General features: G+C 34.7%; 1 protein-coding gene across 3 annotated transcripts in view; it reads left to right on the top strand.

Annotated features, from left to right (window-relative positions):
- The window catches only part of LNPK (lunapark, ER junction formation factor), a 79,646-nt gene that overhangs the window by 49,364 nt on the left and 17,219 nt on the right, over nt 1-13,063 (top strand). For all 3 annotated transcript variants that reach the window (XM_061202262.1, XM_061202272.1, XM_061202280.1), the window contains exon 9: nt 6,537-6,749. In XM_061202262.1, coding sequence (XP_061058245.1) covers nt 6,537-6,749 — 213 coding nt within the window. The remainder of the gene's footprint in view (nt 1-6,536; nt 6,750-13,063) is intronic.

The following is a 13,063-nucleotide window of genomic DNA, read 5'->3' as shown; positions in this document are numbered from 1 at the left end:
CTTGCAAACAGGAATTATGTGGATTGGAGATATAAATTTGGGTGTCATCAGTATTTGGATGGTATCTATTAAAACCATGAAACCGGATGAGATTATCAAGGATGTAAATGTGGAGAAAGAAGAGAAAAGGACCAAGGCCACCCTAGGTACTCTAACATTAAGATATTTGGAGTAATGAAGAAGAACCAGAAAAAGAAAGTGAGAAGAATTGGTCAGTGAGATAGGAAATCCCAAGAGTGTGTGGTGTCCTGGACACTAATTGACGTTTCTGGGTCATGATCATCTGTGACACATACTGCTGCCAAGTAAGTTGAGGGTCGAAAATTGACCTTAGGTTTTAGCAATGTTGAGGAACTTGGTGACCTTGAGAAGAATAGTTTTGGTAGAGGAATGGAGTAAAAGCCTGTTTAGAGTAGATTTGAGAAAGTAAGGGAGTAGAGAAGTTGTAGACAATGAGAAGAGGCAGTTCTTTTGAGTAAAGGAAATTGAAAAAATGGGTAGCTGGAGGGGGAAGCATTTTGTGTGTATGAGTGAGCATGATGTATGAAAGAAATGATAGCATGTGCATGTTTATGTGCTACTGGGAACGGCCTAGAAGACATGGAATAATTGATGATGGAGAGAGTGGGGACAATTGATGGAGAACCATCCATGAGGAGGCAAGAAGGGATGGGATTTAGTGTACAAGTGCATCTTGTACTAGTGAAATTAACAAAAGGAAAGTCAGTTATATCCTGCCACAGCTAAGTTTGATATCAAAAAGTATTGAAAAAAAGTTAATGGTCCTAGCAAATGGATTACAACTTCTTATTTAAGTAGGTTTTTAGAGTTTACTCACTTGTGTTCCATGGCATATATGGAAGATTAAAGTAGAAGTCATGAATCTTTTTTGCTCTTGATAGTAAATGGAATGATACTTCATACTTTGCTGTTTTGGGGGATGTACACTTGATAAAGAAAATCTGCGAAAACATAAAATAGCAAATGTACTTTTTTGGGTGTTCTTACATGTTATAGCTATACTGTTGTAGTTATCTATTGTATTACAAACCACTCCGAAACTTAGTGGCTTAAAACAGCATTCATTTGTTTTGCTCATGAATTTACAATTTCGGCAGAGTTTGGTAGAAACATCTCATCTCTACCCCACATGGGTTGGAGCTACCTGATTGGGGATGGAGGATCTACTACCAGGATGGCTTACTCACATGACTGACAAATTGGTGCTGGCCACTGGTTCCTCTCCACATGGACCTCTCTAATGGAGCCACTTGGACTTGCTCCTAATATGGTGCTGGGTTCTAAGAGCAAGCCACCCAAAAGACAGAAAGTAGTTTTGAAAGCTGGCACACCTATATTCTCTTGGTTAAACAGCAGTAGTACAGATTCAAGGGAGGGGACATAGGCATTCTCCTTCTCCCTTTGAATGGAGGTGACTCAAATAATTTTGGACTCTTATTTTAAAACTGCCACATATACCTTAATACAGGTAACAAAGGCATTTCTATCCCCATCCATTTTTCTGTGTTCATCTTAAATGCCAACATTACCATGAAACCTTTCTTCATCCCATCACTGATTTTAATATCCCCCTTCCTGAACCCTTCATGGTACTTTGTTGTTTCCTTTTTTTGTGGCACTTACCTTGCATTAGTGTATGTTATAATATTGTGTTATCTTTGCTTGCCACCTTTATATTGCAACTCTGAATTCCATTCAGTAGTGCTTTACTCATAGTGGTTGCTTAATAAGTGTGTTGTCAAAGGAAATAAAAGGAAATTTTTTTTAAGAATTCATAAATTTTGTTTAAATGTTGTAAAAAAGTGATTAACCAAATGAGACCTTGGTAAACTGCAAGGTGCAGGTTGTTTAAAATTGAGAGAGGTAGGAGACAAACTAGAGTAGAAATAAATCATCAAGGTGATGAAGAAAAATAAATGTTTCGATAAATTAAGAGTACATTTTGCTTAATAGTTCTTTAAAAAGCAGAACAACAAAAAAGTAAACTCAACTAAAGGCTGGCAAGTGGTATATATTATTAGAAAATTTTCTGCTTGAAGATAGCTTTTTTGTATGGTCTCCTGAAATTAGGCTGAAATTCTCAATGTAGCAGGCAACAAAAATTCAGTTGATTAACAGTCTTATTCCATGTACCGCCTTACTTATTCTTGCATGTAACATAACATATTTATATTTTCTGGGGACGAGGACATGGATGTGTTTGGGAGGCCTTTATTCTGCCTACTATACCACGTAAGTTAGGTAATAGGCAGTTGGAAGTTCGTTATTAAAGTGCAGGAGGAACATAAATTTGTTTCATAGACTTCATTAAGCTCATACTCTGTGCCAGTACCTTGCCACATCCTGGGGCTATGAAAATGCAGTTCCTGCCTATTAGCTCATGGTTAAAAAAGTTATGCACATGTAAATAATCTTAACATACCAAGGACCACGGTGAAGGTCGTCACGAATCACAATGCATATGTTGTAATAACAATTTGCTTTGAGAACATGGTAGGAAAGGACTCTTCAGGTCTACTCTAAGGTACCAAGAAGAGACCTTGGTACCTTGAGGGACTGCAAATAGTGCCATATGCCTGAAAAAGGGAGGTAGGGTTTATGTGAGGGAGGGATAATTATGAAGGATTTTGTATGCAGCATTACAGAGTTTGGGACTTTATCTTATATGCAACATGGGAACCACTGGAGGCTTTGCATTTTAGAAAGAACAGCTTTTGTTTGTTTGGTTTTGGTTTTTTCTTTTTTGTAACATGGAGAATGGATTGGAGAGAGCAAGGCTGAACACATGGAAATCAATTAGGATACCAACTAATATAGGTAAGAGATAAGGGCCTACACTAGATAGATTATTGCAAAGAAGTTGAAAAGGGAAGAGATTTAAGAGATAATTCAGATTTAAGAGTAGATTGATAGGACTTGATGGCTATTAGATTTGGAAAGTGTGGAGTCGAAGGAGGAGTAAAGATTTTTAGCTTGAGCAGCTGGTTAGATGTTAGTGTTTTAAACAAGATAAGGAACATAAGAATCAGAGTAGTAGGTTTGTGTTGAAGATAATGAATTTGCTTTTGGATCTGTTGAGTGGGAGTTAAATCCAGGTGATATGGTTTATAGGTAGTTAATTATTTCAAATGGAGCTTAGAAAAAAGTTGAGGTTATAGATACAGATTAGGAGTCATTGGGAAGTATAGGTGATATTTATTGAAACCATGGGATTAAGTGAAATTGCCCAGGGAGAGAAAATAGAGTAAGAGGACCTATAAGAACAGCTGTCCCCAACCTTTTTGGCACCAGGGACAGGTTTCATGGAAGACAATTTTTCCACGGACCGGGGTGGGGTAGGGGGTGGGGGTATGGTTCAGGCGGTAATGCGAGTGATGGGGAGAGGCAGATGAAGCTTCACTCGCTCACCCGCCACTCACCTCCTGTGCTGTGCGGCCCGGTTCCTAACAGGCCGTGGACGATACTGGTCTGTGGCCCTGTGGTTGGGGACCCCTGTATAAGAACATTAACATTTAAGTGAAGATGGAGAAAGAGGAGCCCAGGAAAAAGAAGAAATGATCAAAGTTAAAAGCAGAACTAAACTGGCATCTAGAAAGCTGAAGTGTAAGTAGGGATGATATCCATTGTCATATTCTGCAAAGGGTCAAGTAAGTAGAAGACAAATGAGGCCCTTGTTCTTTGTAACAACCATGGAGGTAAGTATTCTCATTATGTGAGGAAAGCTGAACTGAGAGATGTCAACTTGGAAAAGGCTGCATGCACATCTAATAAACAGGGTGGAGCTAAAATTTAAATCAAGACAGTTTGATTTCGGAATCTATGCTTTTAACAACTATCTTATTTTATTATTTTAAACTTTGTTTTCTTCCTTTTGTTTATCATAAAATAGTAGTTTTTAATCTCATTTTGAGTCTGCTTCATTTTGAATTTAAAATTATAGACATGTCCTCATACTTGGTATGATTTTTTTTGAATAGTTGATTGATCATTGATAAGGATGTTAAAACATCCTCTGGCCAAGAGGTGGCTTTATGGGACAGTCCTTATACTTAACCAGACTGATGTAGAATGCTTGGTAAATCTTTTTGGGGGATGGTATTTTACATTTAAATGTGGGAAATGTTCAGTATAACCGATATGACTACTTTGTTGAGTACTAGAAACTTTTTAAGAGAATTATAATACAAAGCATTTGTAAGTGCCATGTAGCTAAAAGTAGATAAATCTTAGATATTTTAAATTGAGACTACCAGAATATTCCATAACACTTTACCAAATATAGATTTGGTATTGTATTGCTAACTATTTTCAACCATTGTCATTGTAACTCTTGGTTACCTGCTTTTCCTTTGTAAACATTGAAACTTTTTCTCCCTTTCCTGACTCTTCTGTATCAGTTTTCCCTTTTGTCTGCCTAATTTTAGATTTAGAAATTATTAAGCCATATCTCTTTTATGGAATGCTAGATATGGTGTTCTTTGTTAAATAGTTATAGGCCTTACCTTTCAGTAGCATATGAGTGATGTTAAAAAAAAGAGTGCCTTAGTTTTCACTGGGTAAATGTACACTCAGAGGAAGCAGTCTCAAGTCTTTGTTCAAGAAGTGGAAGGCTAATAGTAACTTTTAAGATAGTCTAAAAAATGTTAAGCATTTATTTATCTGGAAGAAAAATGTAATTTTTGAGTTATGTTTTACCTAAAAATCTGCTAAAGAAATGATTTACAATATTTGATGCCTTGTTTTTTTAAATTAATTCCAGTGACCAGATCTTTATATGATTTCATTGATCTCAGTACCTTTTGCAGCATTTAATGGCTTTCTTAATGTGTAACCATCTTTTAAGGTGTTCCTTGTGAATAAAAGATAATTAAGTGACCAGCTAATTTGCAGGAGTTATTAAGATACACTTAGTCTAGGTAAAATCTGAAGTTTTCTATAAACTGTAAGGAAAATAACCAAATATAAGGGCAGTTCCATTTATATAATGATGACATGCTTGTAATTTATTATTGCAGTGGCTAGGTTAGAGATTAAATTAAGAACCAATGGAAAATTAGTTGGTCCCACTAATTACAGATAAATGGTGATTTGAAATACTTATCTGTATGAAAACACTGTCATCTGAAATATGTATTCAATAAATGTGAGCTATCAACTTACAGATATTATCTTATTTAATTCTCATAACAATTCTGAGTTAGGATATTATTATCCTAATTTTACAGATAAAGAGACAGAGACTTAGTGATGTTAGCCCATCTGAGGTCTTGTAGCTGCAGCCAGGATTCTAACCAAACCTTTTTGACCGCAGGGCCCAGGTTCTTAACTAGTAGACTAGATTATAGTAAACTGAAATCTGATGCTCAAGCTGTACTTTTGATTGCAATGAACTTTTCATGAAAATCTTTAACTGCCAAATAGAGTCCAAATCTAAACAATTTTGCTTCTGGAAGTATGCATTTTTTACCAGTCATGCCAATTAAAATTTAACTTCTTTAATTTTAGCCTACAGTTTCAGGATTTGTGATAATTTAAGGTGATATGTAGAATTAAAAAGCTAGAAGTGCATCTTTATTTGAGATCTTACCATCGACATTCAAGTAAGATACTGGTGGGTATGGGGAATGACAGAATTGAATTTCATGTTATCGAGTAGGCAGGGGATCATGAAACTTTCTGTAAAGCACCGGATAGTAAATATAGTAAATGGCTTTGAGAGCCATAGGGTCTCTGTTGTAACTACTCAACTCTTCTAAAGTAGCCATAGACAGTATGTAAACAACAGCGTTACTGTGTTTCAAAAAGAGGCAGCAGCCTGGATTTGGCACATTTGCCCACTTCTTGTAATTTTTGCAACAAAAAGATAAGATTTGTTTATGATAATATATTGTTTATGCAGAGTGGAAGTTTTCCTTTGTAAACTGTATTGGCAAAAAAAGTTTACCCAAAAAGATAGCAATAGTATAAAGGAGAATGGGAAGCTAATGGTACCTAATAGTAAAGAATACTTTTTCAGCATTTCTATGACTACTTTGATTAATTACTTCATAAATACTTGATAATTACAGAATATACTTATTTACTCATTTCTTAGCATTACCATTTTTTTATCTTGAAAAAACAATTTTACAGTTTTCACTGGCGTTTTCACTAATTCTGACAAACTTTCTTTATCATAACTTGGGAAGGATTATTGTAAAAAGATATGATACATAACTGGGTGATGATTTTATTTTATTTGAATTTATTTTGAAAAATAATATCAGCAGGTAGACTTAGATCAAGGCTTGTTGGGTAAATATATACATGTAGTTGAATTGTAGGTTCAGAAATGGAGTACTCTACAGTCAGCTTTCAGTGTCACATTTTATAGATTTCTTATTACAAGTAGTTTTGACCCTACAGATGCTTTCTAGTGCCACAAAACATTATTAAATGTAAGTCATTTGTGATATTGACTAATGGTGGTATGTTGGATGTTGAACCTAATATATACTTTTTATTCTTATTCTCAGAGATTCGTCAGCGACCTGCAGCTCAAAGAAACCTTTCTCCAGCACCAGCAGGCTCTAGCCAGGGCTCTCCCCCAAAAGTTCCAGTATCTCCTGGACCACCAAAGGACACTTCGGCCCCTGGTGGACCCCCAGAAAGAACTGTTATTCCAGCCCTATCGTCAAATGTGTTACCAAGACGTTTTGGATCCCCTGCTACTTCAGTGCCTGGAATGGGTAAACAGAGCACTTAATGTTATTTACAGTTTATATTGTTTTCTCTGGTTACCAATAAAACGGGCCATTTTCAGACAGTATGGAAATGGCATTTCATTTGGAAATAGCAGAGCAGTTATCTGATTAAGCAGGAGTTCCATATTCAATTAGCCATAACTCTTTACAGCTGGCACCTTGTGATACTGAAACCTATTTCTTGAGCTCATTTAACTGTTATGGCTTCTTTGTTTAAATGGCAATAAAACTTTGTAGTATTCTGTAGTCAACAGTATAACATATCTTTTTATATTCAGCTTTAGAATGGTCCCAGATTTATATAAAATGAGGATAGAAGAGAACATTTTTGGAATATATTCGTGCTTTTTGCTAGCCCCTTCATATATATTTTAAAATATGACAATTAACATATTTCAGGAAGAATATTCATGTGTTGTGGTGTGTAATACTACTAATGTTAATGTGGGCTTGGTAGATTTTTCTTTTTTTAAGCCATAGAACCTTAGTATTTTCTGACAGATACTTTAACATAAAGTTCTATTGAATTAATAACATACTGCCTTTACTACTATTTCATTTCTTTGGATTCTCTTTTTTCAGTGTTGTAGATCTCTAGGGGAAGATCCCATTTTTGGAGTGTAATAGATTATATTACCCTGCAACTTTCTTTTGGAGTGTGATTGGGACATGGAAGTCCACTACATCAGCAGATCACATTAGTTTATGTAGATTTCCATGTCCGATTATTGAATATGATAGTAAATTATTTATCTTATTTTAGAATATTTAATTTTAATTTAGATTACTTTCATATTTCATGACTAATTACATATAATTTATAATGATTTTGAGGCTAGTCAGTAGTTGATATCAGGTATTCAGGGCACTTTTGTAATAAAATCAATAAGCAATCTAAATGTTACTAATGCAGTAGACTTTTTTTCCTGCTTTTTCTTCAAAAAAAGCAGCATAAGATTTTAGAAAACTAGAAAACTATTAATTTATAAATACATTAAGAAAGCTAGCTACAAATGAAAATATAAAACATAACTTTTAATTATTGGTTATTGAAAAAATACTTTTAAACTTGACATATAATGATGTCACCCAAGGCAGCCATATATTTTGTGAAGTTGAGTAAACTAAAGTGATTGAAAATTATTCATCTTTCAGTTGTTATCTAGTTGATTCGAGATACCCATATTTGTAAAGTAAAGCTCTTAGTTGTTTAATGAAAGAACTTTTTTTGTGAGAATGCATGAGTTATATACATTTGTGTAACTAGTTTTAAAGAAATTAAAGTTTAGCAATTTATATAAAATAATAAAAATTATATAATAGCACATGTAAGAACAGGATTATAGCAGGAGCAATGGCCTACCATTTCATGATCATGTAAATATAACATATTTTACTGAAGTGTTTAATTAGTTTCTGTGTAAAAGACTTTGTATTTAAGTTGTACATTGCCAAAAGTATGAATGAGTTAAGTGATTTCTTACAGAGAAGATTAATAATTCATATTTTCATTATGCCATATTTGTGGAAGAGAATCAATTTAATGTGTATTACCACAGGGCTCCCATATGTTTGGAAATTAATAACCAGCAGGTACTTGATAATTTGCCAAGCTGTGTAAAAATGACCAGTATTCCTACAATGATTGCTCTTGATGTTTTTATTAATTACTGTTACCCGTAACAGCATGAATACAAAGATGTGTTATTTTAAAAGTTATTAGTATGCAAGGGAGTTAAGATAGTTTTATGAAATCTGTTGTTTTATTTATCCAGATTCCTTTCTGGACATTTTCATTTGAAACATGTAGAAGTAAAATACTCCAGCAAAAGTTAAGTTGGCTTAAATGCTTTCAAAATCTAATTTGGCATGTTTATTCAAGTTGCAAATTTGGTAATGAAGGATGACACTTAATGTCTGCATTCAAGTTAATGTTTTGATGATAATGATTGAATGTTGTTAGTACGACTATACCAATAACTGATGAAATCTGAAAAATGTACTTGATTTGTAATACTAAAAACTTATTCTAGAACCTAAATTTCATTTACTAGCTATAATTCTACATCATTTGCCTTTTTAAAGATGGTAACAACCTTTAGATTTGTGATTATTTACAAAACAAATCTCTTATCTTTTAATATATTAATATCATATTGCTGCCCTAAAGCCATTTTTTAATGCTTTAAAGTTTTTGTCACAGTCATTTTGAAAACCTTTTATCCATGTATTGCAGGGCTTATTCCAACAAGACCTCATTTTGTTTCAAAGTCTTCTACAAGGTCTCCACGTAACCTCCATTGCTGCCTATCTTACTCTTATCTGGCCTTGTTTTACAAAGGCAAACATCACATCTTATTTATTTTATTCTCTCACTTCTCAGTGCCTTCAGTGTAGTCTCTCAGTTCAGAGTATCTCCTGCACACAGTTCTGTTTCAGTTTTCAGAGACTGTGGAGTTACAATTCATAAAGTTTGAATGTGCAACTCTTTGTTGCTACTGTTTTTATATGATGTAATCATTAACTAAATTCTGGGTTATTCCTCCACTCCCCATTCTCCATTCATCTCCTCTGATACTGGCTAATTTATTACATGAACACAGTGTATCTCTCTATTTATTTAGATCTTCTCTAGTTTCTCTCAATAATGTTTTGCAGTGTTCAGTATATAGGTTTTGCACCTTTTGGGGGTTAAACGTACATCTAATTTTTTCATGTTTTTATCCTATTTTAAATGATATTTTATTAACTATTTCCATTGTTCATTGCTAACATATATAGAAATAGAGTTGATTTTTGTATATTGATCTTGTATCCTGTAATATTGCTAAACTCACTTGTTAGTTCTGATAGCTTTTTTTTTTTATAGATTCCATAGTATTTTCTACATAGGCTGTCAGATTGTAAGTAAGGACAATTTTACTTCTTCTTTTAAAATCTGGATTCCTTTCATTTCTTTTTCTTGCCTTATTATACTAGCTAGAACCTTTAGTGCAGTGTTAAATAGAAGTGGTGAGAGCAGACATCCTTGCCTTATTGCTGATCTTAGGAGGAGAGCATTTACTCTTTCTTCCTTCAGCCTGATGTAAGCTATAGGGTTGTGTTTTTTTTTAATAGATAGCCTTTGTCAGATTGAGGAAGTACCCTTCCATTCCTAGTTACAAAGGTTTTTATCAGTAAAAGATGATGGATTTTGTCAAATGCTTTTTCTGCATCTATTGAGATGCTCATGTAGGGTTTTAGTTTGTTTTTTTGTTTTAACATCACTATTTCATATGGTGAAATACACTGATTGATTTTTTTTAAATGAATTTATTTATTTATTTTTGGTTGCATTGAGTCTTTGTTGCTGTGCGTGGGCTTTCGCTAGTTGCAGCGAGCGGGGGCTACTCTTCGTTGCAGTGTATGGGCTTCTCATTGTGGTGGTTTCTCTTGCTGTGGAGCACAGGCTCTAGGCACAGGGGCTTTAGTAGTTGTGGCACGTGGGCTCTAGAGTGCAGGCTCAATAGTTGTGGCACACAGGCTTAGTTGCTCTGCGGCATGTGGGATCTTCCCGGACCAGGGATCAAACCCGTGTCCCCTCCATTGGCAGGCGGATTCTTAATCACAGCTCCACCAGGGAAGTCCCTGATACGTTTTTTTAACATTGATTTTTAGATGTTAAACCACCTAGCTTTCCTGAGGTAAATTTCACTTGGTCATGATGTTTTATTATTTTGTATATATTGTTGGGTTCAATTTGCTAAAATTTCATTAGAAATATTTACATCAATTTTCCTTAGGGATATTGGTCTGTAGTTTTGTTTTTGTTTTTTGTTTTTTCTTGTAATTTTTTTTTCTGGTTTTGGTATCAGAGTAATGCTGGCCTCACTATGAGAAGGTATTTTCTCATCTTTAATTTTATGGACAAGTTTGTGTAGAATTGGTATTATTTCTTTTTTCGAATTTTATTTTATTTTTTAACACAGCGGATCCTATTAGTTAACTGTTTTATACATATTAGTGTATATATGTCAATCCCAATCTCCCAATTCATCGCACCCTCCCACCCGCTTTCCCCCCTTGGTGTCCATACATTTGTTCTGTACATCTGTGTCTCCATTTCTGCCATGCAAACTGGTTCATCTGTACCATTTTTCTAGATTCCACATATATACGTTAATATACGATATTTGTTTTTCTCTTTCTGACTTACTTCACTCTGTATAACAGTCTCTAGGTCCATCCACGTCTCTACAAATGACCCAATTTCATTCCTTTTTATGGCTGATATTCCATTCTATATATGTACCACATCTTCTTTATCCATTTGTCTGTCAGTGGGCATTTAGGTACTTCCATGACCTGGCTATTGTAAATAGTGCTGCAATGAACATTGGGGTGCATGTGTCTTTTTGAGTTATGGTTTTCTCTGGGTATATGCCCAGCAGTGGGATTGCTGGGTCATATGGTAATTCTATTTTTAGTTTTTGAAGGAACCTCCATACTGTTCTCCATAGTGGCTGTATCAATTTACATTCCCACCAACAGTGCAAGAGGGTTCCCTTTTCTCCACACCCTCTCCAGCATTTGTTGTTTGTAGATTTTCTGATGATGCCCATTCTAACTGGTGTGAGGTGATACATCACTGTAGTTTTGATTTGCATTTCTCTAATAATTAGTGATGTTGAGCAGCTTTTCATGTGCTACTTGACCATCTGTATGTCTTCTTTGGAGAAATGTCTATCTGGTCTTTTGCCCATTTTTTGATTGGGTTGTTTGTTTTTTTTTAATATTGAGCTGCATGAGCTGTTTATATATTTTGGAGATTAATCCTTTGTCCGTTGATTCGTTTGCAAATATTTTCTCCTTTTCTGAAGGTTATCTTTTCGTCTTGTTTGTAGTTTGCTTTGCAAAAACTTTTAAGTTTCATTAAGTCCCATTTGTTTATTTTTGTTTTTATTTCCATTACTATAGGAGGTGGATCAAAAAAGATCTTGCTGTGATTTATGTCAAAGAGTGTTCTTCCTATGTTTTCCTCTAAGAGTTTTATAGTGTCTGGTCTTACATTTAGGTCTCGAATCCATTTTGAGTTTATTTTTGTGTATGGTGTTAAGGAGTGTTCTAATTTCATTCTTTCACATGTAGCTGTTCAGTTTTCCCAGCACCACTTATTGAAGAGACTGTCTTTTCTCCATTGTATATTCCTGCCTCCTTTATGAAAAATAAGGTGACCATATGTGCATGGGGTTTATCTCTGGGCTTTCTATCTTGTTCCATTGATCAATGTTTCTGTTTTTGTGCCAGTACCATATTGTCTTGATTACTGTAGCTTTGTAGTATAGTCTGAAGTCAGGGAGTCTGATTCCTCCAGCTCCGTTTTTTTCCCTCAAGACTGCTTTGGCTATTCGGGGTCTTTTGTGTCTCCATACAAATTTTAAGATGATTTGTTCTAGTTCCGTAAAAAATGCCATTGGTAATTTGATAGGGATTGCATTGAATCTGTAGATTGCTTTGGGTAGTATAGTCATTTTCACAATATTGATTCTTCCAATCCAAGAACATAGTATATCTCTCCATCTGTTGGTATCATCTTTAATTTCTTTTGTCAGTGTCTTATAGTTTTCTGCATACAGGTCTTTTGTCTCCCTAGGTAGGTTTATTCCTAGGTACTTTATTCTTTTCGTTGCAGTGGTAAATGGGGGTGTTTCCATAATTTCTCTTTCAGATTTTTCATCATTAGTGTATAGGAATGCAAGAGATTTCTGTGCATTAATTTTGTATCCTGCAACTTTACCAAATTCATTGATTAGCTCTAGTAGTTTTCTGGTGGCATCTTTAGGATTCTCTATGTATAGTATCATGTCATCTTCAAACAGTTTTACTGACAGGTTTACTTCAGTGACAGTTTTACTTCTTCTTTTCCAATCTGTATTCCTTTTATTTCTTTTTCTTCTCTGATTTCCATGGCTAGGACTTCCAAAGCTATGTTGAATGATAGTGGCGAGAGTGGACATCCTTGTCTTGTTCCTGATCTTAGAGGAAATGCTTTCAGGTTTTCACCATTGAGAATGATGTTTGCTGTGGGTTTGTCGTATATGGCGTTTATGATGTTGAGGTAGGTTCCCTCTGTGCCCACTTTCTGGAGAGTTTTTATCATAAATGGGTGTTGAATTTTGTCAAAAGCTTTTTCTGTATCTATTGTGATGATCATATGGTTTTTATCCTTCAATTTGTTAATATGGTGTATCACATTGATTGATTTGCGTATATTGAAGAATCCTTGCATCCCTGGGATAAATCCCACTTGATCATGGCGT

Source organism: Eubalaena glacialis, chromosome 1 (assembly GCF_028564815.1).
Source record: "Eubalaena glacialis isolate mEubGla1 chromosome 1, mEubGla1.1.hap2.+ XY, whole genome shotgun sequence".
NCBI lineage: Eukaryota > Metazoa > Chordata > Mammalia > Artiodactyla > Balaenidae > Eubalaena > Eubalaena glacialis.
The sequence above is the reverse complement of the archived record's forward strand: the minus strand, read 5'-3'. Positions and strand labels throughout refer to the sequence as shown.